We start from the raw sequence: 26,969 nt of genomic DNA, 5'->3' as shown, positions 1-26,969 counted from the left end.
GACAGGGAACGGGGGACAGAGTACAGGGGACAGAGGACAGGGAACGGGGGACAGAGTACAGGGGACAGAGGACAGAGGACAGGGAACGGGGGACAGAGTACAGAGGACAGGGAACGGGGGACAGAGTACAGAGGACAGGGAACGGGGGACAGAGTACAGGGGACAGAGGACAGGGAACGGGGGACAGAGTACAGGGGACAGAGGACAGGGAACGGGGGACAGAGTACAGGGGACAGAGGACAGGGAACGGGGGACAGAGTACAGAGGACAGGGAATGGGGGACAGAGTACAGAGGACAGGGAACGGGGGACAGAGTACAGGGGACAGAGGGGACGGGGGACAGAGTACAGAGGACAGGGAACGGGGGACAGAGTACAGGGGACAGAGGACAGGGAACGGAGGACAGGGAACGGGGGACAGAGTACAGGGGACAGAGGACAGGGAACGGGGGACAGAGTACAGGGGACAGAGGACAGGGAACGGGGGACAAAGTACAGGGGACAGAGGACAGGGAACGGGGACAGAGTACAGAGGACAGGGAACGGGGGACAGAGTACAGAGGACACGGAGGACAGAGTACAGGGGACAGAGGACAGGGAACGGGGGACAGAGTACAGGGGACAGAGGACAGGGAATGGGGGACAGAGTACAGAGGACAGAGGACAGGGAACGGCGGACAGAGTACAGGGGACAGGGAACGGGGGACAGAGTACAGGGGACAGAGGACAGGGAACGGGGGACAGAGTACAGGGGACAGAGGACAGAGAACGGGGGACAGAGTACAGGGGACAGAGGACAGGGAACGGGGGACAGAGTACAGAGGACAGAGGACAGGGAACGGGGGACAGAGTACAGAGGACAGGGAACGGGGGACAGAGGACAGGGAACGGGGGCAGAGTACAGGGGACAGAGGACAGGGAACGGGGGACAGAGTACAGAGGACAGGGAACGGGGACAGAGGGGACAGGGAACGGGGGACAGAGTACAGGGGACAGAGGACAGGGACGGCGGACAGAGTACAGGGGACAGAGGACAGGGAACGGGGGACAGGGGACAGAGGACAGGGAACAGGAGACAGAGTACAGGGGACAGAGGACAGGGAACGGGGGACAGAGTACAGGGGACAGAGGACAGGGAACGGGGGACAGAGTACAGGGGACAGAGGACAGGGAACAGAGTACAGGGGACAGGGAACGGGGGACAGAGGACAGGGAACGGGGTACAGAGTACAGGGGACAGAGGACAGGGAACGGGGGACAGAGGACAGGGAACAGGAGACAGAGTACAGGGGACAGAGGACAGGGAACGGCGGACAGAGTACAGGGGACAGAGGACAGGGAACAGGAGACAGAGTACAGGGGACAGAGGACAGGGAACGGCGGACAGAGTACAGGGGACAGAGGACAGGGAACAGGAGACAGAGTACAGGGGACAGAGGACAGGGAAAAGGGGACAGAGTACAGGGAACAGGAGACAGAGTACAGGGGACAGAGGACAGGGAACGGCGGACAGAGTACAGGAGACAGAGTACAGGGGACAGAGGACAGGGAACAGGAGACAGAGGACAGGGGACAGAGGACAGGGAAAAGGGGACAGAGGACAGGGAACGGCGGACAGAGTACAGGGGACAGAGGACAGGGAACAGAGGACAGGAAATGGGGGACAGGGAACAGGAGACAGGAAACGGGGGACAGGGAACAGAGGACAGGAAACGGGGGACAGGGAACAGAGGACAGGAAACGGGGGACAGGGAACAGAGGACAGGAAACGGGGGACAGGGAACAGAGGACGGGGGACAGGGAACAGAGGACAGGAAACGGGGACAGGGAACAGAGGACAGGAAACGGGGGACAGGGAACAGAGGACAGGAAACAGAGTACAGAGGACAGGCGACAGAGGGATGTTAATAGTTTCTCATCCCCATGCTGCTTATGAATGGCTAGAATCTGAGGTAGCTATTCCCAAGGGGTTTAATACATGCATGTAGGCTATTTTGTTCTAATATACAGTATGTTCATACAATATATTCTTAGTAGGTTTTAATTTGACCTTTAATAGCATCAAGTTGGTCATTAAAAATGTGTAATTTTCTAATGCTATGCATGCACTCCAAGGGTCTAGTTTTAACCAATCTCAGTCTCTCTCGACTCCACTAAACAAGTCTTTGTGTTAGCGCTCCTCAGTGTCCCATACAGGCTTGCAATCATGATGGCTATCGAACTGTGGCTAGTCTGATGTCTTTTTCACCAGGCAATTACAATGCTATTCCCATGTGTTATACTGTAGTATAGACCTGATGGGATGGTGGAGCAGGGATCTATTAATGGGAAGCTCTGGAACAGTGCTCTTGGGTGTGCTTAAGCTCTGGGCTCTCTCTTTCCTAATGACAAATACACACCTTATGGTTTTAATGTCCTATTTTCCCCTAACAGGGACATTAATATTTAAACATGAATAGAGAGATTGATTAGGCCTACTAATATATTTAGAATATACAGTATATATGATGGCTATACAGTGCATTCGGAATTATTCAGACCCCTGGACTTTTTCCACATTTTGTTACGTTACAGCCTTATTCTAAAATAGATCACATTTTTCCTCTCACAATACCACATAATGACAAAGCAAAAACAGTTTTTTAGAAATGTTTGCAAATGTATTAAATGCTTAAATATCAAATTTACATAAATATTCAGACCCTTTACTCAGAACATTGTTGAAGCACCTTTGACAGCGATCACAGCCTCGAGTCCTCTTGGGTATGATGCTACAAGCTTGGCACACCTGTATTTGGGGAGTTTCTTCCTTCTTCTCTGCAGATCCTCTCAAGCTCTGTCAAGTTAGATGGGGAGCATCGCTACACAGCTATTTTCAGGTCTCTCCAGAAATGTTAGATCGGGTTCAAGTCCGGGCTCTGGCAGGGCTACTCAAATTCAGAGACTTGTCCCGAAGCCACTCTTCCATTGTCTTGGCTGTGTCCTTAGAGTCATTGTCCTTCTGGAAGGTGTACCTTCTCTCCAGTCTGAGGTCCTGAGCGCTCTGGAGCAGGTTTTCATCAAGGTTCTCTCTGTACTTTGCTCCGTTCATCTTTCCCTCGATCGTGACAAGTGTCCCAGTCTCTGAAAAACATCCACACAGCATGATGCTACCACCATCATGCTTCACTGTAGGGACGGTGACAGGTTTCCTCCAGACATGACGCTTGACATTCAGGCCAAAGAGTCCTTTTGGTGTCTTTTGGCAAACTCTAAGCGGGCTGTCATGTGCCTTTTAATGAGGAGTGGCTTCTGTCTGGCCACTCTACCATAAAGGCCTTATTGGTGGAGATGATTGTCCTTCTGGAAGGTTCTCCCTTCTCCACAGACGAACTCTGGAGCTCTGTCAGACGAGGGAGGGGGGCAGCATCCTGCCCTATGGTTCATGTGGTGTGGAGCGAGGGAGGCAGCATCCTGCCCTGTGGTCCATGTGTTGTGGGGCGAGGGAGGCAGCATCCTGCCCTGTGGTCCATGTGGTGTGGAGCGAGGGAGGCAGCATCCTGCTCTGTGGTCCATGTGGTGTGGAGCGAGGGAGGCAGCATCCTGCCCTGTGGTTCATGTGGTGTGGAGCGAGGGAGGCAGCATCCTGCCCTGTGGTCCATGTGTTGTGGGGCGAGAGAGGCAGCATCCTGCCCTGTGGTCCATGCGGTGTGGAGCGAGGGAGGCAGCATCCTGCCCTGTGGTCCATGTGTTTTGGGGCGAGCGAGGGAGGCAGCATCCTGCCCTGTAGTTCATGTGGTGTGGAGCGAGGGAGGCAGCATCCTGCCCTGTGGTCCATGTGGTGTGGAGCAAGGGAGGCAGCATCCTGCCCTGTGGTCCATGTGTTTTGGGGCGAGGGAGGGAGGCAGCATCCTGCCCTGTGGTCCATGTGTTGTGGGGCGAGGGAGGGAGGCAGCATCCTGCCCTGTGGTCCATGTGTTGTGGGGCGAGGGAGGGAGGCAGCATCCTGCCCTGTGGTCCATGTGTTGTGGGGCGAGGGAGGGAGGCAGCATCCTGCCCTGTGGTCCATCATCTGTTCCAGGAGTTCAGGTGTTAATGGGAATTGATGCGTCTCACTACCCAGCCCCTGAGTCCCTCTGCCTGGGAGAGAGAGGAGAAGAGAATGGGTCCCTGGAGTGGTGAAGGGGGACAGTGGGAAGGGAGGATGAAACTGAATGATATGAATGGAGAGAAGTGCCAGGAATCATAATTCCATCCTCTCCTGTTCTGTCTTTTCCAACACCTCTCGTCATTCCCCCTCTCTCTCTCCTTCTCTCTCTCTCTCTCTCTCTCTCTCTCTCTCTCTCCTTCTCTCTCGCTCTCTCTGTCCCTTTCTTTCTCTCCCTCCCTTTGTCTTTCTCTCTCTCTCTCTCCCTCCTTTTACCTCTCTCTACTCTCTCTCTCTCTCTCCCTCTCCCTCCTCCCTCTGTCTCCAGCTGCAGTGCAGAGATTGCAGCGGCAGAGGCCCCCGTCAGGCTGTCAGGTGACCAGGACGACAGCGCTAACATCGCTCCCCCACCAGATTTTCAATCCTCCACCGTCTCCATGACAACCGCGACGGCCTGTGGAGAGGAGGCTTGCGACAAGCCTGCAGCAGGAGGAGGAGAAGAACTAACTGCAGAATGCGTAAGCAGAATCTCTCTCCTCTCTCTCTCTCTCTTTCTCTCTACTCTCTACTTCGCCACATCATTATTCATTTTCATTGACCTTTTCTCTCTATCTGTCTCTCACTCAATATACTGAAGACAGTGGTGGGCTGTGGCACGCACACAGACAGGGGTATGTGAGGATGGTTAGGGCAGAACAGAGCAGAACAGAACAGAGGGACTGCATTTCCAGGCAGGCATCAGGCAGGAGGCTGCAGACACACACACAGAGCCAGACAGACGTCTGTGATGAGCCCCTGACAACCGCAGGCAGGCATGCAGCTACACCCGCAGCCTCAGCGTCTTCCTCCCAGCGCAGCTCTGCATCTGCCTGGGAAAAGGACTCAGGAGAGAGGGAGAATTAAAGAGCAGGTTCATGGTGGTAACTGACCGGGCTTCTTCATCTCATCTGTGTGCTGTTCTGCTTGGCTGGCTCGGCTGTCTGTCCTCCTGTCCTCTCTGTGTGAAACGCAGCTACCCAGCTGCTAGCCGTCTGTCGGTAGTTGTTGTTGCATTGTGTTCATTTGTGCAATAATCCAACCAACACATCTCTGCCTCTGCTGGGGTTGAGGTTACAGCATCAAGCATCACGTATCGACAACCAGGGTAGTTTGGGTTTATGGCTGACAGTCCGTCATGTATTTTGTATGAGGAAGGATGCTATAGGTGAGAACGAACGCTGACATCATATATTCCACCACTGCTTTTTGTTCATAGCTCAGTCATTGTTGCTGTTGCATGCACCGGCTTATTTAATGCATGGAGAATGGCAGTGTGTTTTTCCAGTCATGGCCAACCGCAATTCATTAATACCCGCATCCAACCGCGTCATTAATTATTCTGTGTGATACCTGAGCCCTAGCGACGTGTCATATTTCCCACCTGTGTCTCATTGGATATGAAAACATACCCCAATGCCCTTTGTTTTCAGCCACAGTCATGTTGTTTATCATGCATAGGTCTGCAGCTATGTGTTGTTTATCAAGCTGATGCTAGGAACCAGAGTCTAGACGTTAGCAGTTTGGGGGCCGATTGATGATGACCTGTCAATTAATGAGCTGCTGTCATTCAGCTATGTCGATCACTAATGATGCTGAATGAGCGTCTGTAGAGAGGTGAGGGGTCAGGGGGTCACCCTGTCAGTCTGATGACCTTTCACCTGATCTTTAGTTCCATGATGAGGCCCACCATGATGTATGCAGGAATCATTTGACTTACACCAATGCAATCCATGCAATCCACCTAGCATTGGTGCCATTGTGTCAGGCTATAATATTGTGTCAGACTCATAATGTTGTCTCTAGTATTTGGGGTATTTTCTAAAATCTCAAAGGCTTCCCTAGCATTCCCATTCCATTATAAGGCTTCCCTAGCATTCCCATTCCATTCCAATGCTTCCCTAGCATTTCCATTCCATTCCAAGGCTTCCCTAGCATTCCCATTCCATTCCAATGCTTCCCTAGCATTTCCATTCCAAGGCTTCCCTAGCATTCCCATTCCATTCCAATGCTTCCCTAGCATTCCCATTCCATTCCAAGGCTCCCCTAGCATTCCCATTCCATTATAAGGCTTCCCTAGCATTCCCATTCCATTATAAGGCTTCCCTAGCATTCCCATTCCATTATAAGGCTTCCCTAGCATTCCCATTCCATTATAAGGATTCCCTAGCATTCCCATTCCATTATAAGGCTTCCCTAGCATTCCCATTCCATTATAAGGCTTCCCTAGCATTCCCATTCCATTATAAGGCTTCCCTAGCATTCCTATTCCATCCCAAGGCATCCCAAGTCATTCCGTGAAGGAAACAGACACAGATATGTGCCAGTGGTCTGTCTGAGTACATACAACATGGACAGCCTCTCAGAGTCAAGGGTATCATATAGAGGTCGACCGATTAATCGGCATGGCCTGGCCGATTAATTAGGGCCGATTTAAAGTTTTCATAACAATCGGTCATCTGCCTTTTTGGGCGACGATTATGGCTGATTACATTGCAATCCACGAGGAGACTTCATGGCAGGCTGACCACCTGTTACACGAGTGCAGCATCAAAAGGACCTTGTGGCTGCAAGGAGCCAAGGTAAGTTGCTAGCTAGCATTAAACTTAGCATTCATCTTATAAAAAACAATCAATCTTCACATAGTCACTTGTTAACTACACATGGTTGATGATATTACTAGTTTATCTAGCGTGTCCTGCGTTGCATATGATAAAAGCGGTGCCCTTTAATTTATCATCGAATCACAGCCTACTTCAACTTCGCCAAACGGGTGATGATTTAACAAAAGCACATTCGTGAAATAAGCACAATCGTTGCACCAATGTCCCTAACCATAAACATCAATGCCTTCCTTAAAGTCAATACACAGAAGTATATTTTTTAAACCTGCTTATTTAGTTAAAATAAATGCATGTTATCAGGCAGTATTAACTACATTTACATTTAAGTCATTTAGCAGACGCTCTTATCCAGAGCGACTTACAAATTGGTGCATTCACCTTATGACATCCAGTGGAACAGCCACTTTACAATAGTGCATCTAAATCTTTTAGGGGGCGGGGGTGAGAAGTGGTGGTCCTGTAGCTCTAGAGCATCTTTTAGTGGGTTCGATCCCCGGGACCACCCATACGTAGAATGTATGTCGCTTTGGATAAAAGCGTCTTAAATGGCATATATTATTATTATATTATTATATATAGAAGGATTACTTATCCTTCCTAGGTATTCCTTAAAGAGGTGGGGTTTCAGGTGTCTCCGGAAGGTGGTGATTGACTCCGCTGTCCTGGCGTCGTGAGGGAGTTTGTTCCACCATTGGGGGCCAGAGCAGTGAACAGTTTTGACTGGGCTGAGCGGGAACTGTACTTCCTCAGTGGTAGGGAGGCGAGCAGGCCAGAGGTGGATGAACGCAGTGCCCTTGTTTGGGTGTAGGGCCTGATCAGAGCCTGGAGGTACTGAGGTGCCGTTCCCCTCACAGCTCCGTAGGCAAGCACCATGGTCTTGTAGCGGATGCGAGATTCAACTGGAAGCCAGTGGAGAGAGTGGAGGAGCGGGGTGACGTGAGAGAACTTGGGAAGGTTGAACACCAGACGGGCTGCGGCGTTCTGGATGAGTTGTAGGGGTTTAATGGCACAGGCAGGGAGCCCAGCCAACAGCGAGTTGCAGTAATCCAGACGGGAGATGACAAGTGCCTGGATTAGGACCTGCGCCGCTTCCTGTGTGAGACAGGGTCGTACTCTGCGGATGTTGTAGAGCATGAACCTACAGGAACGGGCCACCGCCTTGATGTTAGTTGAGAACGACAGGGTGTTGTCCAGGATCACGCCAAGGTTCTTAGCGCTCTGGGAGGAGGACACAATGGAGTTGTCAACCGTGATGGCGAGATCATGGAACGGGCAGTCCTTCCCCGGGAGGAAGAGGAGCTCCGTCTTGCCGAGGTTCAGCTTGAGGTGGTGATCCGTCATCCACACTGATATGTCTGCCAGACATGCAGAGATGCGATTCGCCACCTGGTCATCAGAAGGGGGAAAGGAGAAGATTAATTGTGTGTCGTCTGCATAGCAATGATAGGAGAGACCATGTGAGGTTATGACAGAGCCAAGTGACTTGGTGTATAGCGAGAATAGGAGAGGGCCTAGAACAGAGCCCTGGGGGACACCAGTGGTGAGAGCGCGTGGTGAGGAGACAGATTCTCGCCACGCCACCTGGTAGGAGCGACCTGTCAGGTAGGACGCAATCCAAGCGTGGGCCGCGCCGGAGATGCCCAACTCGGAGAGGGTGGAGAGGAGGATCTGATGGTTCACAGTATCGAAGGCAGCCGATAGGTCTAGAAGGATGAGAGCAGAGGAGAGAGAGTTAGCTTTAGCAGTGCGGAGCGCCTCCGTGATGCAGAGAAGAGCAGTCTCAGTTGAATGACTAGTCTTGAAACCTGACTGATTTGGATCAAGAAGGTCATTCTGAGAGAGATAGCGGTAGAGCTGGCCAAGGACGGCACGCTCAAGAGTTTTGGAGAGAAAAGAAAGAAGGGATACTGGTCTGTAGTTGTTGACATCGGAGGGATCGAGTGTAGGTTTTTTCAGAAGGGGTGCAACTCTCGCTCTCTTGAAGACGGAAGCCAGCGGTCAGGGATGAGTTGATGAGCGAGGTGAGGTAAGGGAGAAGGTCTCCGGAAATGGTCTGGAGAAGAGAGGAGGGGATAGGGTCAAGCGGGCAGGTTGTTGGGCGGCCGGCCGTCACAAGACGCGATATTTCATCTGGAGAGAGAGGGGAGAGGATAATTGTGTCACTTCTCTTGCATTCAGTGCAAGCAGAGTCAGGGTATATGCAACAGTTTGGGCCGCCTGGCTCATTGCGAACTGTGTGAAGACCAGTTCATTCAGTATTGTTGTAATTGTCATTATTACAAATATATATATAAAATTGGCCGATTAATCGGTATAGGCTTTTTTTTGGGGTCCTCCAATAATCGGTATCGGCGTTGAGAAAATATTAATCGGTCGACCTCTAGTATCATATTAACAGTACAGTCTATCTCTCAGGATATTAAACACCATTTCATTAGTCAAACCTACCAGGTTCAGAATGGATCAATATCTGTTGAGATTGAGATGATGATGGCACCATGAGCAGGAAAACTGCATGCTGCAGTACATGCTCTCAGGCCCCTGAGTGTGTAATACAGCCAACCCACATTCTATAGGTCTCTCACGTTACCATCTCTTTCAATAACTGATGACATATTCAGGTGATTGACAGGTGTGTCTCTCCAATCAGCAGCACTCTGGCCTGGGCTGCAGGCGCTCCAGCTCGGACGCAGCCTATGAACCGGCCGAATCGGTGAGGGCCCAGCGCGAGTGCCGCCTCCGGCCCCACTACAGCGACCCCATGCCGGCCGACGCCGCCAAGCGCAAACAGCTGGAGATGAAAATTGCTGCCGCTGCACGCCTCCACAGCCAGCGACGGGACAGGGACAGCGGTGGGTGGAGCTACTGTACATTGTCTCTAGTGTTGTACAAGCCAAATGTCCCGATGGGATGATACGTGCTACAGTAAAGGTGTGTGTTAGAATGAATGGGCCCTATTCTAGCTTTACGTTATGGACCTCACCACTGCAGTGTGATTGTGTCTTTGCTATTGAAACAGCTTCCTTCAGGACAGTTTAGATCTTTCTGAATCACTGCACTCATATTTGGAGCCTGAGCTCTCTGTTCTCCTCCGATTGTGTGCAGGGCAGCCATCTTAATCAGTATAAAGTAACTAGCTATCGTGTATGATTTTTAAATAGCTTTTTTCAGAGGCCCTTACAGTAATTTAAGATTGGGCCTGTTTTGAAGGGTTTGGTCCTGTTTTGAAGAGTTTGGGACTGTTTTGAAGAGTAGAAGGCTATTAAGTTTTGTCTCTTTACGATACATTCTTAGAAAAAAAGGTGCTATCTAGAACCTAAAAGGGTTCTTCGGCTGTCCCTATAGGGGAACCATTTGAATAACCCTATACCCAAAGAGTTCTGCCTGGAACCAAAAAGGGTTCTACCTGGAACCAAAAATGGTTCTCCTATGAGGTTAGCCGAAGAACCCTTTTGGAACCCTTTTTTCTAAGAGTGTAGGGCTATATACAGTGCAGGGTTATATAACAACATATTGACCCTATTTCTGAGCTTTCACTCTTCAATTAACACCCTGCGTCCTCAACATGAAACTATCTGACATGTTAGGGAGTATGTTAGTCAATATGCCATATCGTGAGCTTGAGACTATAAGGTTCCATCTGCAAAAAGATGATTCTGAGATAATCAGCTTTATTGTTCTGAACCCTCATTGGTTTGAATGGCATCAGCAATTTAAATATTGTATTATTTTGGACTTAGAGTTGAAGTCGTAAATTTACATACACCTTATCCAAATACATCTAAACTGTTTTCACAATTCCTGACATTTAATCCTTGAGAATTCCCTGTTTTAGGTCAGTTAGGATCACCACTTTATTTTAAGAATGTGAAATGTCAGAATAATAGTGGAGAGAATGATTTATTTCAGCTTTTATTTCTTTCATCATATTCCCAGTGGGTCAGAAGTTTACATACACTCAATTAGTATTTGGTAGCATTGCCCTTAAATTGTTTAACTTTGGTCAAATGTTTCAGGTAGCCTTCCACAAGCTTCCCACAATAAGTTGGGTGAATTTTGGCCAATTCCTCCTGACAGAGCTGATGTAACTGAGTCAGGTTTGTAGGCCTCCTTGCTCGCACACACTTTTTCAAGGTATCGGATGGCCACTCCGATACCTTGACTTTGTTGTCCTTAAGCAATTTTGCCACAACTTTGGCAGTATGCTTGGTGTCATTGTCCATTTGGAAGACCCATTTACGACCAAGCTTTAACTTCCCGACTAATGTCTTGAGATGTTGCTTCAATATAGCCACATAATTCTCCTTACTCATGATGTCATCTATTTTGTGAAGTGCACCAGTCCCTCCTGCAGCAAAGCACCCCCACAACATGATGCTGCCACCCCCGTGCTTCACGGTTGAGATGGTGTTCTTCGGCTTGCAAGCCTCCCATTTTTCCTCCCAACATAACGATGGTCATTATGGCCAAACAGCTCTATTTTTATTTCATCAGACCAGAGGACATTTCTCCAAAAAGTACGATCTTTGCACCAAAGTGCAGTTGCAAACCATAGTCTGGCTTTTTTTATGGCAGTTTTGGAGCAGCGGCTTCTTCCTTGCTGAGCGGCCTTTCAGGTTATGTTGATACAGGACTCGTTTTACTGTGGATATAGATACTTTTGTACCTGTTTCCTCCAGCATCTTCACATGGTCCTTTGCTGTTGTTCTGGGATTGATTTGCACTTTTCGCACCAAAGTACATTCAACTCTAGGAGACAGAACAAGTCTCCTTCCTGAGCGGTATGACGGCTGTGTGGTTCCATGGTGTTTACACTTGCGTACTATTGTTTGTACAGATGAACGTGGTACCTTCAGGCATTTGGAAATTGCTCCTAAGGATGAAGCAGACTTGTGGAGGTCAACAATTATTTTTGGCTGATTTCTTTTGATTTTCCCATGATGTCAAGCGAAGAGGCACTGAGTTGAAATATATCCACAGGTACACCTCCAATTGACTCAAATTATTTCAATTAACCTATCACACGCTTCTAAAGCCGTGACATAATTTTCTGGAATTTTTCAAGCTGTTTAAAGGCACAGTCAACTTAGTGTATGTAAACTTCTGACCCACTGGAATTGTGATACAGTGAATTATAAGTGAAATAATCTTTCTGTAAACAATTGTTGGAAAAATTACTTGTGTCATGCACAAAGTAGATGTCCTAACCGACTTGCCAAAACTATAGTTTGAAATTTGTGGAGTGGTTGACAAATGAGTTTTAATGACTCCAACCTAAGTGTATGTAAACTTCCGACTTCAACTGTATCAACATTAATTGGGGTTTTTAAGAGCACAATTTAGGTAGAGGACATTTACCAGAACAAGGCTATGTCAGTAACTAAATGTTTGACAAAAATGCCGATAGAACCTTATAGTCCCAAACTCTTTATGTTAATGTTGGCCTTTAAGCACTATTGACATGCCAGAACAAGGGTTAAACCTAGAGGTGAACAGAAGGGAGGAGGGATTGTCCTTTACATATCTATGTAATCCATCTCTATCATTTAGCATTACAACAAAGTAATGAATGTTCAAGCATTGAAGTGAGGCTGGGAGGTCTCTTGTTCACTTAGAACAAAATAATTTGTTGCTTATATCGAGTGGTGAATTTAGCATGTACATCTTGGTGGGGCCCAAAAATATATATAAAGCAGGATGCATGCCAGCAAAGCCACTACACATCACAACACTAAACAATACATGAATTGCGCAATAACGGTGACAAACGGTGCCCACAAACTGTTAGGGCCTCCATAAAGCTGTCCTAACAGCAGTCCCAACACCTTACCACTGCTACTCCTGGCTATCAGCGGAGCCTTGTCTGGCAGCGAAACAGTTCATTCAGCCTCATTTACGGCCTTTAAAAAAATCATAGCTAATATGGCTGACTTGCTTATACAAATGTGGTTTCTAATGACAATTGAGATGTACAAACTATGGCATAAGGGGACGACAAGCGGATAATAGGCCATCTGTAATTTCGATTAGGATATTATTGAGCGAGCTAGGACGGACGTAGTCAATATAACTATTTGTTTAGAATGTTTGAAATGTACGGTGACAGAATTCAGAACGTGGGCCGTTCTTACAGTATTCTCCCTGTACACCAAGTCAGAACAGTCAGATAAATAAAAGGGGCATATAAGCAGACAATGAAATCTCTTACAAAATTGGATGATTACGTTTCTCTAAAACAGGTTATAGGCTACATGTGCACCACCAAGTCAGAACAGTAGGCGAAATGAAGAGGGGTAAATAGACCAAATGATTAGGGTGAGGCACATGGGCTGCTAACAGCTTACTACACAACATACACTTAGTATTACTTTCTGAGCTACAGTACACTGTACATATCTCCCTGGCATATTACATCATTTGTGCAGCAGCATACAATAGATGTTTGGACCCACCTTGTTGTGCTGTGCTCACTTGAAGGTGGCACGGCAGTCCTTCGTGGGCAAATTTTGTCATTAAAGTCTGGCATTCTCGAGATGTATGGCGCTTTCAAGACAACTGGGAACTCAGAAAAAAACAAGGTTGAATCATGATGATGTCATTGACCTTCAGGTCGTAGCTCTAGAAAGAGGCCCGAGTTCCCGACTTACAATTCCGAGTTGGATGACCAGTCAAAACAGATTTCCCAGCCAGAGCTCGTTTTTTCCGGAATCCCCAGTTGTCTTGAACTCACTGAAGTCAAGTTTTTGCAGTTCTGAGTTAACAGTTGTTTTGTGCACAGCACAAATCATGCTTCATTGACAGCATGGCCAATGTTGAATGTTTCTCATTTTAAACTTGGAAAGGAGACACTTAATCCCAGATTTGGGACCACACAGCCACTCCAATGAATTGCAGGCCGGTGATGTTTGCAGTTAGCCACTGTCACTTGATTCCTTCCAAACCACTCATTGTTGAATTTGCGATATCATTTAAAAAAAATATATATATATATATGTATCCCTTTTTCTCCCCAATTTCATGGTATCCAATTGGTAGTTACAGTCTTGTCTCATCGCTGCAACTCCCGTACGGACTCGGGACAGGCGAAGGTCGAGAGCCGTGTGTCCTTCGAAACACTACCCAACCAAGACGCACTGCTTCTTGACACAATGCCCACTTAACTCGGAAGCCAGCCGCACCAATGTGTCGGAGGAATCACTGTACACCTAGCAACCACGTCAACGTGCACTGCTCCCGTCCCTACCAGGAGTTGCGAGTGCACGATGGGACAAGGACATCCCTGCCGGCCAAACCCTTCCCTAACCTGGACGACACTGGGCCAATTGTGCGCCGCCCCATGGGTCTCCCGGTCGCTAAGACTGATGTTGACATGATCAGTCCAATCAAAGCTACTGTAGATATGTGATTTGATGTCATTTTATCTATGGCCAATGACCTTGAGCCTTCTTGGATGGGCACTTCTAATGTATCTCTATGGCAGCTCCCAAGGGGCTTGAATTTTCAAGGTCTACCCTTAGAATTGACATACTGTCCCCACGAGTGACAAGAACACAGCTAATCATGGTGCAACTAGAGAACATTACCAACACCTACGCTCCGTATTTTCCTCTGGCTGTCCCACCACCACAGAAAGCACTGAGCTCGGCTGAAACACCTGCATTTTGGATCTGCCTTAATCAAGAAACCAAAAAAGAGACCATGTTTGTATGTGGCTTTATTAACTCAAATATTTTATTTTTATTTTTTTACATTGTTTGTAAACAGATATGTGACACGTATTAATGCCAAAAAGACATGCAAAACAGGTAACCCCCCTCCAAAATAATATATATATATAATGTATAATACATATATTTTTTTTAAGCTAAAAATGTGGGTCTTAAAAGAGGTGGCTCCACCTGCCCTGAATGACGGGTCGCCACTGCTTATGTTCCAAAAAACTGTATAACTAAAAGCCTACAACAGTTCACTTCTTGTGTGTGTTTGTCCCACAGCTCCTGCCTCGGTGCGGGTCCGTTCTGAACCCCGCGGTGAAGAGCATCTAGGGAGTCTGGGTGTGACGCGTGGTGGACAGCACCGCTGGAGCACCGTGAGCAGCCTAAGTGCCGACAGTGGCGTGGTGGGTCTTTGTGACGACCGCGATGATGACGATGAACCCCGGAGAGTACACCATAGTGGAGGGGCCGAGGTGGGAAGGGTGGACAGCGGGATTGGACCCTGCCTGGCCCGCGTCTGGAAGAGACCTTCTGCCTCTCTCAGGGCCTGGGAGGCCCAGAGACCCTGCCCAGACTGTGGCCAGAGAGACGGGCACGGGGTGGCCCGGACAGAGGGTGAGGGGACCGGTATGTGTGAGCGCTGCACCAAGCTGAGGACGGAGAGGAAGGAAGCCATCTTAGAGTTCCTGAACACGGAGTCAAGTTATGGGGAGGACCTAAGAATAATCAAGGAGGAGTTCTACTGTCCCATGCAGAGCGCCGGGCTGCTGACCCCAGAACAGCTGACCGTGGTGTTCAGCAATGTTCAGGAGCTCATAGACGTCAATGAACGCTTCACTGAACACCTGCAGGAAAGCATCGACCAGGCCTTCGACCAGGTGAGTCAGATAGAACCACCACCAATCAGTCACGTTATTCTTTATCAGTGGTCATTGACTAGGTGATAAGCCTACTTCAGAAAGAACACCAGTCACTCATGTTATCAGTGGTCATTGACTAGGTGATAAGCCTACTTCAGAAAGAACACCAGTCATTCATGTTATCAGTGGTCATTGACTAGGTGATAAGCCTACTTCAGAAAGAACACCAGTCACTCATGTTATCAGTGGTCATTGACTAGGTGATAAGCCTACTTCAGAAAGAACACCAGTCATTCATGTTATCAGTGGTCATTGACTAGGTGATAAGCCTACTTCAGAAAGAACACCAGTCACTCATGTTATCAGTGGTCATTGACTAGGTGATAAGCCTACTTCAGAAAGAACACCAGTCACTCATGTTATCAGTGGTCATTGACTAGGTGATAAGCCTACTTCAGAAAGAACACCAGTCACTCATGTTATCAGTGGTCATTGACTAGGTGATAAGCCTACTTCAGAAAGAACACCAGTCATTCATGTTATCGGTGGCCTGGTGATTCGTCAAAAAGCATAATTGTTTTTTAGTTTGGTATACATCATGTTGAAAAAGTGACACAGTGGCTTGTGGTTCACTGTGGTTAATCTCTCGTGTTAGCTAGCTAGCTAGTGCACACACGTTTTGGTTCTGTGTTCTGAGATTACACTGTGGTCATACTATTGCCCTATAGAGATGTTCTAAATCTATGTCTCTGCTTGTTCCCTTGCAGGGAGATGAGGACCTGCTAACAGTGTGCATTGGAGAGATGTTCCTGGAGTTTGTCAACATGCTGCCAGCCTTCCAGACTTACTGCCTGCAGCAGTCCACCTCTGTCAACATGCTCAACACCTTGGAGAAGGAGAAAGAACTTCTGAGGTAAGGACTGTAAAGTAACACTTCAAAGATTAAGTCATATTTTATTTGTCCCGTACACATATTTTACAAACATTATCGCAGGTGCAGCAAAATGCTTATGTTTCTAGCTCCAACATTGCAGTGATGCTGAACATTAAAAAATGATACACACAAATCCCCCAAAAAGAAAAAGAAAGAAAATAAGAAATATGTGAACGAGCGATGTCAGAGTACGGAATATAAATATATACATTATATAAACAAAAGTATGTGGACACGCCTTCAATGCCAGGAGAATGCTACTTGCCCGAATGTATAGTGCCAACTATAAAGTTTGGTGGAGAAGGAATAATGGTCTGGGGCTGTTTTTCATGGTTCGGGCGAGGCTCCTTAGTTCCAGTGAAGGGAAATCTTAACGCTACAGCATACAATGGCATTCTAGACGATTCTGTGCTTCCAACTTTGTGGTAACAGTTTGGGGAAGGCCCTTTCCTGTTTCAGCATGACAATGCCCCCATGCAGAAAGCGAGGTCCATAGAGAAATGGTTTGTTGAGATCTGTGTGGAATAACTTGACTGGTCTACACAGAGCTCTGACCTCAACACTCACCATCGTACACCTTTGGGATGAATTGGAATGCCGACTGCGATTGACTTGTTGGATAGGTGGCATCCTATGACGGTGCCACGTTGAAAATCACTGAGCTCTTCAGTAAGGCCATTCTACTTGCAATGTTTGGCTATGGAGATTACATGCCTGTGTGCTCGATTTAATACACCTGTCAGCAACGGGTGTGGCTGAAATAGCCGAATCCACTCATTTGAAGGGGAGTCCACATACTTTTGTATATATAGTGTAGAAGCTGTTTTTCAGTCTCAGATTTGATGCGCCTGTATATTGGTAGTTTATACTGTACGGGTACTTGCAGGATTTGATCAACTATTGTTTTCTGTATTATAGTTACAAATAAGGGAACTTTGGTTTTTAATATTTCCTTATTCAAGATTGAGATCAAGTGAAAAAGAACGTGTTGTTTTGGAAATTTCCACTGAGCAGAATTCTCTTCTGTGCTCTAAGAGCAGAAGAACAGTAACTTGGAACCCTAAGTTCCTACTACGCTGTGTTATTCTTAATGGAAGAGACAGAAGGTTGTCATTAATTCATAACTGGACCTATTCTGAGAACGGTGATGAAGTCATTACTATTTTTAGACCCAGGCAACTACTTCACATCTCACCTATAACCCTGTATTGTCTTGTGATTCCCACTGCTCTCAACTTTACAATTAAATCTGAGACTCTCTGGCCTACGATCACAATTAAACAGTATGTTAATATCACTCTGTCTCTCTCCTTCTCTCTCTCCCTCTCTCAGGATCTTCCTGGACGTGTCCCAGAATGACAACACAGCCCTGCGGCGTATGAACCTGCGCTCTTTCCTCATGGCTCCCCTTCAGAGGGTCACCAAGTACCCCCTCCTCCTGAGCCGCATCAGCAAGGTCACCATGGAGTGCCACCCCGACCATGGCCGTCTCCGAGAGGCCAAGAGCCGCGTGGAGTCTCACCTGGAGCACATCAACATGAAGACCAAGCAGGAAGGAACCCTGACCTGGACTCTGCGTTCCTTTCGCCGCGACAGCCGCAAAAACCGCGAGGTCATTAACATCGAGATGCGGGAGATGTCCATGAAGACTGTGGGCTGGGCCAGGGAGAACACGCGCTTCGTCATGGAGGGGCCCCTGCAGCTCTCCCAGCCTGCAGACGGACAGTGGGTGAAGAAGGGCAGTAAAGGCCTCAAGTTCCAGAACATCCAGAGTCTGTTGATGGTGCATACGCAGCGGCCTGGAGAGGGTCTGTCTCAGACGGACGGCGAGGCCAAGGTGGAGCAGCAGGAGCACGGCGTGTGGGACGGTGTGCTGGTGCTCATCAAAGACAAGAGCAGTGGGAAGTTCACCGTGCTCAGAGAACCCATCCACCTGGCCAACTGTGTGGTGTCGGGCGACCCTGACTGCGAGGACACCTTTGAGGTGCTGGACATACGTAAGGAGGCCTTTGTTTTTAGGGCCTCAGATAAACCCCGGACGCAGCAGTGGTTCCGGCAAATCAAGAGGTATACCCGTGACCTGGGGCTGTGGAGGAAGAGGCGTAACGCACTCCCCAATATTATGATGAACACAAACCAGGGCAGGTCCTGAGACTGAGGGACACCGTTTCCCTGGCTGGATACCAGTGTAAATAGATGTACTACTACTGCAAAAAGAATTGACCATGCTTCTGGATGGTGGAGCGATTTGTTTCTGAGGTTTTAGGGTGGGATTTGTGAGGTTCCATGTTATGATGAGGATAGCACTTTTTTCTAAGAAAAACTGCAAGTGCACCATACTGTAACGAAACGTATGAAGGTATAGTTTTTAGCTTCTGTCTAAAAATGATCAGCCACTTGCATGACCAAAAAAGGAGACTTGGTTGGGAACACTGCTGGCCTTGGTTGTCAAAACTGTTTGCTCTTGAAGAAAGAGATGTTTTCAGTATACTGACTAACTGGTGTCTGTGTTGAAAAGCATGGTTGAAGTTGATGATTGAAAAACATGACTCTGTAATGCTAATGGAAATGCACAAATTAGTGAAAAACTACTGTTAAATTATACAATGGGGACTTGGACTACAGCTTAGTAAAAAAAGACAGGAACTTTTATTTTACCTGGCTAAGGTAAGTCAAAATCACTAGCCTCTTCCCACCTTTCTTTTGCCCTCTGTGTCAGAAGCAATGTCCACTGCCAGCAGAGATCCGAGAAATGGCATCCATAGTAGGAAGTCCGTCAGTGACGGATGGATGCTGTGCAGACAGTGTCTGTCAGACAGTTTAAACCAAGGGTTGTGGACATACTTGTATCAGAGGAGGCTGGTGGGAGGAGCTATAGGAGAACGGGCTCATTGTAAGCACTTAAATGGAATGAATGGAACGGAGTCAAACGTGGTTTCCATGTTTGATGTGTTTGATACCATTCCATGTATTCTAGCCATTACAATGAGCCTGTCCTCCTATAGTGCCCCCCACCAGCCTCCACTGATTTGTATCACTGTGCTGGGTGGGCTCAAGTCACAAAGAAGCAATAAATTGTGCAATTTTAGCTATTTATTTTAGTTTCTCCACATCTGGTCAGACTTTGTAATTATGGGAAATCGAGAGCTTATTATCCCACCTATGACTGGAAGTGATGTTATTGGCACAGATGAGCTACAGAGGTTCGGCCCTAGAAGAATGTGCACTTGAACTTCAAGCCTAGGCCTGGTTTGGCCACTACCAGTATTGTCAACTGTTTATTCAAACTCTCAAAGCCTTTATACCTGTACTTGAATGTGGTAGTACAGCATGGCCAAAGTGGAGGTGGAAAGGCCTCAAACACAGATCAACCTGGACCATGAGTTTAGTAGCTAAAGCTGACACAGTAGCGCCAGTCTAATGTCTTCACAGTGTGCTGTTCCATGACAATCAGATGGGGAAATTGTGAGCTTTTGTTCCTTGGGTTTTTATTTCACTCTAAATTAACAAAAGCATTTCTTCTGTTGCCAGTCACAGTAATGTTGATAAAACTATGAGTATCTGGAAATGGTCATCAAGTCAGACCGCCCTCTTCCCCGAGGTATCAGCAGAAAGAGACTTAAAAAGCCTGCTTACATAGCCTGGTTATACCAGTGTGAACACTACATTCACCAATCTGAAATTTAGTGAAATCTTTTTGGATGACAGAATTTACAGGCAGTTCTGATCCCTCCATCGGCTGCTAGTGTTCCTACATTATGTCATAGATTACCTGTGCCCTTACCTCAAGTGTGACTTCCCTTCTCCTAAAATCTGTTTTTGTGTCTGATGTTTCTGAATCTGAAGGCACTTTATAATTAAGACTACAAAGTAGATCCATATTAAGGTGCGACTGTCACTCTTCAACAATGCTATCTGCCAATCATGATTTCAAAAGCTTTATTCTGTCGGTTGTGTTGTTTATTCACAGAACTCTTTAAGTTCGGGAAACATATAGGACCACAGCTGACTACATACAGCAGGTCAAGGCAATACTTCTTATCAAACAAATCTAACCTCCATATACTGTTTAGTCTGATTGTGTTTAGTCCAGGAGTAGCATAGGTTAAGGGAGGTAGTGAATCACTGTTTTTGGACAGAGAATGATGTACGGAGTGGACTACTGCCTGTCTCTTACTGTTCATCACCTTCCAATGGCGCTAGCACTGTTAGAATCATAGAATTAGAATATCATTCTATTTGTATTGTTTGAATTCTTTCAGCTTCCATCTTGTTCCACTAAATGATTACTACCGTATATGGGAAGACCGATGCTGTGTAAACATTTTGAAAATATCCGAGACCTGCTGGACTGTCAAATGTTTTTCCTCTGCATTTTAGACCTGTGATATTTCCTTTATGTAAGATTTTGTGAATTATATTAAAAAATGACATGTTAAATACATTTTTCTTTGTACTTTACCCATTTCCACTTATTGCTATCCATTGTGCTTTGAGTCATCAAGTCATATTCTGAAATAGTGAAAGAGGTGTTCTTGTATGCTAATAAGGCGTGGTTAATTCATAAAAGGAACAGGGCAATTATTGGACGTACGTGTTTGGACAGAAGTCTCGCTTTACGAGAGCAATCAGTGAAAAGTGCTTCTTTGACACCAACTAGGACAAATTAAACAAAACACCATTAGCTAGAAATATTTACTTGGAACATTTTCAAATTCAGAAATAAAATACAATATTCCTTTAAATCAGATGGAATTGTTTGCAAGCAATTTACAAAAACAAAAAAAGCACATAGGAAAAAGTGCAACAATACAGTCAATTATATTTACTACAATTCAACTACAGTACATATGCATTAGAGGCATAGAAGTTGGCCATAACAATGTATCAAAATCAATATTTTAAGACTGAAAGCTTTGTCACGAATGAAGTACAGTATTTTCCTGTCTCTAAATGGCACTGCCATGTCTGCAGTGTACATAGCCGAGTGATTAGAAGCCATTAGACATTGTCAATACCATTCTGACCTGAATTGGGATGGACATCAATTGTAATTCCTAGATTCCTCACGTCCCCTCTCCTCGCCTTGTCAAGGCATATTCGGGCAGAAGACCTGGGGTTCTTCTCCTCAGATACTTCTCCAATGCATTTTGAAGAGGCAAGGACAGAGGAATCAAGGAAATAAAATTGATATTAACCCTGGCTCTTTAGGTTCCTCGTTCTCTCCTTGCTTCCCTCTGTATTGAGAAAGACAGAGGAGACCGAACAGAAAATGAGAAATTAAGGGAAGACTTGAGAAAGAGATGCAATGTTTCAGGAAATCAGAGTAAGGAACAGGAAATGAGTCTGGAGTCACAAGAGTTATTACTAAATGAGGAGATAAGAATTGCAAGCAAGAACATGGCGGAAATGGCAAATAAGAAAGCCAGACACGTAGAATCAAGTGGCCTTAGATCTGCACTTCCCCCTTGCCGTTTCTTTGCTGGATGTTTTAACATTGAGACATCAACCCGTGAACAGAAAATTCAAAGACTAAACTAGCCAAAAGCAAGTTCTTGTGTTATATCAGATGGTTTTTGGTAGAAAAACAGCACAACAACCAAATGATTTATTTGCTCAACTCAAAAATTAAGCACTTTTTTCAACATCGTAGTCATAACAATTTATTTTCTCTTGGATGGAAATGTACACCCTGTCAGCACCCCCTAAAATGAAATTAACATTAATAATTCAATACATAGATGGTGACCTGTACAAAATATATGAAAAGCAAAAACAGCAAACTTAACAGGCATACAGTATGTTGGACATTAAATGAACATTTCCAATCACCAGTATCAAACTGCAACAACCCCTCCCCTTCAAACAACTGTGCCTTTATATAAAAGGCTTTCCAATCCCACTGACAGACTCATTCCCTCACATGCACTTCTCCAAACAAACATCAGTCTGTCCTAGGCTGTGGGGGCCACAGACCTCCTATTCCTGCTTTCCAGCAGGTCAAGACTCCACTGTCCCAGTCATGGAGAGGTCAGGTCCCAGCCTAGGGTAGCGCCCTGGCCCCACATCCTCAGCTCTACTTGTCTCCCCCAGCCTCCAGCTCCTTGGACAAGCCGCGGATAGACAGGTCGTAGACCACCTCCTCTATCTTCTTCACATCGTACTTGAGGCCATCGTAGCGCTTACGCAGGGGGTCATTCTTGAGGTTGAGCAGGCGGAAGCCTGAGTCCAGCTCGTTGATGAAGTTGGAGATGCGGAGGGGCCGGCTATAGTCCCCTGCTGTGACGCTGTTGACTGCCAGGCGAGACTAGAGAGAACAGGTGAGTTTATTCATGTTAATAATCATTTTAATTAACCATCATATATTATCGAAAAAAAAACATATGTACATTTTGTATAAACCAATGTACTGATATATTAAAATGGTACAATGCCACTCAATTCATTCTCACCAATTCACTGGCCATGATCAGCACACCTGCCAGGTAGTCCTCAACATCCAGATGGAATCCCTTCTCTCTCACCACCTCAACTACAATAAATAGGGAAAATGTATGACTACCACAGCACTACCTGACTGCCGATTGACAGAGGAACAGTCTGCAAATGTACCCATTGCCTTGAGAAAAGTTCAACTCAAGGTAATGGGTACATTTGTTTTAGCTTGCCTAGTACACCGGGTGGGAGGAGATTTAACATTGGAATGGTCTAAAATGTTCAAACTCCATCCACTGGGGTACCGGGCGAGCTAAAACAAAGGCACCCAAATGAACTGACACCTACTTCCTAGTATTTGTGCCACTTCTTCACGTGTCACCAGAGACTCACTCTCCAGGTAGACAACGAATGCTGCCAGGAAGGCCAGGCGCTGCAGAACAAACCTCCAGTGCTCATGGAACCTAGAAGCAGAGTGGAGGATGGAAAATGACATGTTAGTTTGTCCTTTCAATAACAAGGAGAGAAGACAGACAATATCACTCCATAACTGAACATGGTAATAAAGAGACTTGTAATTTATCATTTCCCTTATGAATGTCATTCTGTGGACAGGGAATTGTGAATAAGTTGCTGCAAAAAAAGTAGCTTACTTTAGATTCACCCATGTGTAGGTCCTACCTGTAGTACTGGTCCACTGGGAATTTGGTTTTGAGTTCTCCAAGGTGCATCCTGACTGTACAAAACAGTTCCCTGGCCTTTTGGCACTTACTGGGAACTAGTGTGACAGACAAGGGGACAAGAAAGAGACATTTATGTAGCTACATGCAGTACTGCTCCACAGGGAATCTTGTTTTGATCTCTCTAAAGTACATCCAGACTGTGCTAAACAGTTCCTGTGCAATTGCACACTTACTGGGAACTAGTGTGACAGGACAAAACAGAAACAGTTATGACAAGGTGACAGAGAACCTGCAAAGCAGTGAGTCAATCAGTAAGATAAGCCATCACAAGTGATCGTGAATAGAACCGTGGACTAGGAGTAAAACAAAAGAAAACAGACCAAAACCGGGAGGGACTACATGAACTTGCCACTTCTTTCGTCATGAAGTGCTTTGAGAGGCTAGTCAAAGACCACAACACCCTCCCCGACACACTCAAACTTCTCCAATTCGTCTACCGCCCTGACAGATCCACGGACAACGCAATTGCCACTGCACTTCCCTCACCCACCCGAACAAGACATCATGCAAAACTACAAATCCCTGCAAGCTCCAGCACATTATCCCTAGCGTATGCCTTTGCTAACAGCTATTGTGTCAATTTAAAACTTGTGAGCCGAGTGGCGCAGCGGTCTAAGGCACTGCATCGCAGTGCTAGTGGCGTCACTACAGACCCGGGTTCAACCTCAGGTTGTGTTGCAGCCGGCTGTGACCGGGAGACCCAGAAAGGCGGCTCACTATTGGCCCAGCGTCGTCCGGGTTAGGCCGGCCGGGAGGTCCTTGTCTCATCTCGCTCTAGCGCCTCGTTGTGGCAGGCCGGGGCACATGCACGCTGACTTCAGTTGCACGGCGTTTCCTACGACACATTGGCGCGGCTGGCTTCTGGGTTAAGCGAGCAGTGTGTCAAAAAGCACTGCGGCTTGGCAGGGTTGCGTTTCCGAGGACGCATGATATATGGTAACTAGTTTCCTCTCGACCTTCCCCTCTGCGAGTCCATACGGGATTTGCAGCGATGGGAGAAAATGGGGTAAAAAGTACAAAATAAATACTGCACAAGAGAGTTCACAGAATTGTACATTTAAAGATATGTAGCCAATCAGTGCTAACATTAGCTAGTTAATGCATCGATTCGGCATTCTCGCCCAGATCATCATGGCATTTGTAGTTGTTTATGATATCCACATAAGCAGGTAATTAGCATCACATTTTTTGTGGGGCGAATACAGGCAAATATATTGATAAGTCACCTTGTCTTAGAGAGATTTACACGGTACATGAAATACAACCCTTTTTTTCTTAGTTTCTAAAATCCCCTATGGTGGAAATTAATGGTGGAAAAACGATTGGAACCATTTCCCTGTCTGACCGCTAGGTTTTATGGGTATTATGACTCATACTGTGGTACTCTATAGACACCACTAGTCAGCTACGTTTCCACCGACGTAGATGTATAATTGTCACAGTTGTTAACATTAATTATATATTACTTATTTGTATTGTTTTTATTTCACTTTGTGCTGCATTGTTGGAGCTGTAATTACATCTGACTATTAGCCCAGACTCTCTAATAAGAAACGTTTTGTTTGAAAAATGTTTCGCTACGGTACAATAACGAATGTACCCCATGTGATTGGGCACTCACTCTCTTTGAATCCAGATGGTTGATGGACACTTTGAAGCAATGTCAGGATCTCCCTCGCTGTCTGTTCCAGAACCTGGACCACTTTTCGAATGTCCTGGAAGACAACATGAGCCGTTAGCTGGCTAGACAACGGTATGAATTTGCAAAAACAAAATGCATGCATGTGTCCTCCTAACAATTGCAATGACTGTAGTTAGCTGCTAGCTAGCTATATAGCAAATGTCTGCAAAACATTTCTTGCACGCAGTTTACCATACAGCGCATTTTAAGTGGACATGTTATTCAATGCAAGCCTCACTGACTGTACAACTGAGTCAAATGCTAGCTTTGCAGTTCTGAGCTAGCTCGGTTGACAGAAACATTACCTCTCTTATTTCTTGATCCGCACTCAGAAAACCCTGAATGTAACTGAACATTTCCGGGACAGACATCTTTCTACAAATTATTGTATTTTGTAAAGGATATGGTAACTAGTTTTCTTTTGCACAATGAATCAAAACAGTTGGTAGCTAAACAAAAAAAAATACCAATGCGTGCACATGGGTCCTTCGTAAATGTGTCGCATGGAGGTGATGTCATCATTCTCCCATATCGATTTTTTTTGTTGCGTCACCAAATTATAACCAAGATAATGAAAATCTACGTTGCTACATTGTTAAAACATGAAAACGTTTGATTGTTGTGTTTGTCTCTTTTAGAATCAGTAAAATACCTCAATCTAAAAGTAAAATACAAGCGAAATTGTTTTATATAGATCATATTTATCAACGGGCCTACCTGGTTAATATACAAATATTTTGAAATACTGAATATATGCAGTAAAAACATTTATGTAGCAAAAAACAGCAGGCAAAAGTCCCGTAACAAGACTGTGAATACCTCTTTTCTACAAAGACCAAAGGAGCCATATTAGTAAAGTGCTTTAAATCACTATTTGTGACACAGTCAGTAATGTCACAGTAATATCCTTTCTATTGTTTGCTTGGTTACTCCTGGTCATACTGTACACTAGCCTATCAGCAGGCCATCACAATGTGGCTGGTTTCTAGGTGTTCCCAGTCTCTGATGGACTATCTTCTGAGGGTTCTGAAGTGTAGTATCCTTGTTCTTGGCTGTGGCTGCCTTGTCGCTTGGTGCTCAGATCAGTTTCTCTCTCTCTGGTGCTTTCTCAATCTCTGTGTAGTAGTCCAGGGCCTTTACACACCGAGTCTATGACGTGCTGCTACAGGGGCACAGAGAGGAAAAGGGTCACTCTGGAGAGGTTTACACAAATATGTCTGCTTGAGTTGGGCCAGTGCCAACCGGTGCAGACTACCGGCATGGCTGTGCCTTGCATTTTCTCCTGCTTGGGTACCGGCACATTTTTCACTCTAGAATATGAGTGAGTACCGGTAGCTTTTTCATTCCACAGCTAGTGGATGCAGTTGAAACACAATGAAGCTACGTTAGATAAGTGGTTGTAGGTGAAGATCTTACCTCCAGTCAGGTGAAGAGGTTGGCCAGCTCCATGAAAAGGTAATTGGACGAAGCCAATGAAGCCCTGGATCTTTGTTATTATAATTTCAACTCAATCATCAAGTTTGCAGACGACACTACAGTGGTAGGCTTGATTACCAACAACGACGAGACGGCCTACAGGGAGGAGGTGAGGGCCCTCTGAGTGTGGTGTCAGGAAAATAACCTCACACTCAACGTCAACAAAACAAAGGAGATGATCGTGCACTTCAGGAAACATTCAGTGCAGGTGCATCAAAGCAGGGACCGAGAGACTGAAAAACAGCTTCTATCTCAAGGCCATCAGACTGTTAAACTGCCAACATACTGACTCAACACTTTAAGAATGTAAAAATTGATGAAAAATGTATCACTAGCCACT

The 26,969-nt window shown here is 46.2% G+C and overlaps 2 protein-coding genes across 2 annotated transcripts in view; one reads left to right on the top strand and one right to left on the bottom strand.

Annotated features, from left to right (window-relative positions):
• The window catches only part of LOC118385853 (rho guanine nucleotide exchange factor 17-like), a 72,864-nt gene extending 52,126 nt beyond the window's left edge, over positions 1–20,738 (top strand). Inside the window, exons 5-9 of the mRNA XM_052521801.1 lie at positions 4,454–4,643; positions 9,439–9,637; positions 14,780–15,378; positions 16,128–16,273; positions 17,627–20,738. Coding sequence (XP_052377761.1) covers positions 4,454–4,643; positions 9,439–9,637; positions 14,780–15,378; positions 16,128–16,273; positions 17,627–18,446 — 1,954 coding nt within the window. The 3' untranslated portion in view covers positions 18,447–20,738. The remainder of the gene's footprint in view (positions 1–4,453; positions 4,644–9,438; positions 9,638–14,779; positions 15,379–16,127; positions 16,274–17,626) is intronic.
• A 1,203-nt stretch (positions 20,739–21,941) lies between these two features.
• tsn (translin) lies at positions 21,942–25,664 on the bottom strand. Its single transcript, XM_035774026.2, has 6 exons — positions 25,459–25,664; positions 25,094–25,187; positions 23,411–23,507; positions 23,078–23,193; positions 22,747–22,826; positions 21,942–22,601 (listed from the first exon to the last, which is right to left on the bottom strand). Exons 1-6 carry the CDS (start codon positions 25,522–25,524, stop codon positions 22,371–22,373), a joined length of 684 nt encoding a protein of 227 aa, XP_035629919.1. The 5' UTR covers positions 25,525–25,664; the 3' UTR covers positions 21,942–22,370.
• Between the last annotated feature and the right edge of the window lie 1,305 nt (positions 25,665–26,969).

The sequence above is a fragment of the Oncorhynchus keta genome, chromosome 7 (assembly GCF_023373465.1).
Source record: "Oncorhynchus keta strain PuntledgeMale-10-30-2019 chromosome 7, Oket_V2, whole genome shotgun sequence".
Taxonomy (NCBI): domain Eukaryota; kingdom Metazoa; phylum Chordata; class Actinopteri; order Salmoniformes; family Salmonidae; genus Oncorhynchus; species Oncorhynchus keta.
Note: the sequence above shows the minus strand (reverse complement) of the source record. Positions and strands in the feature narration are given on the sequence as shown.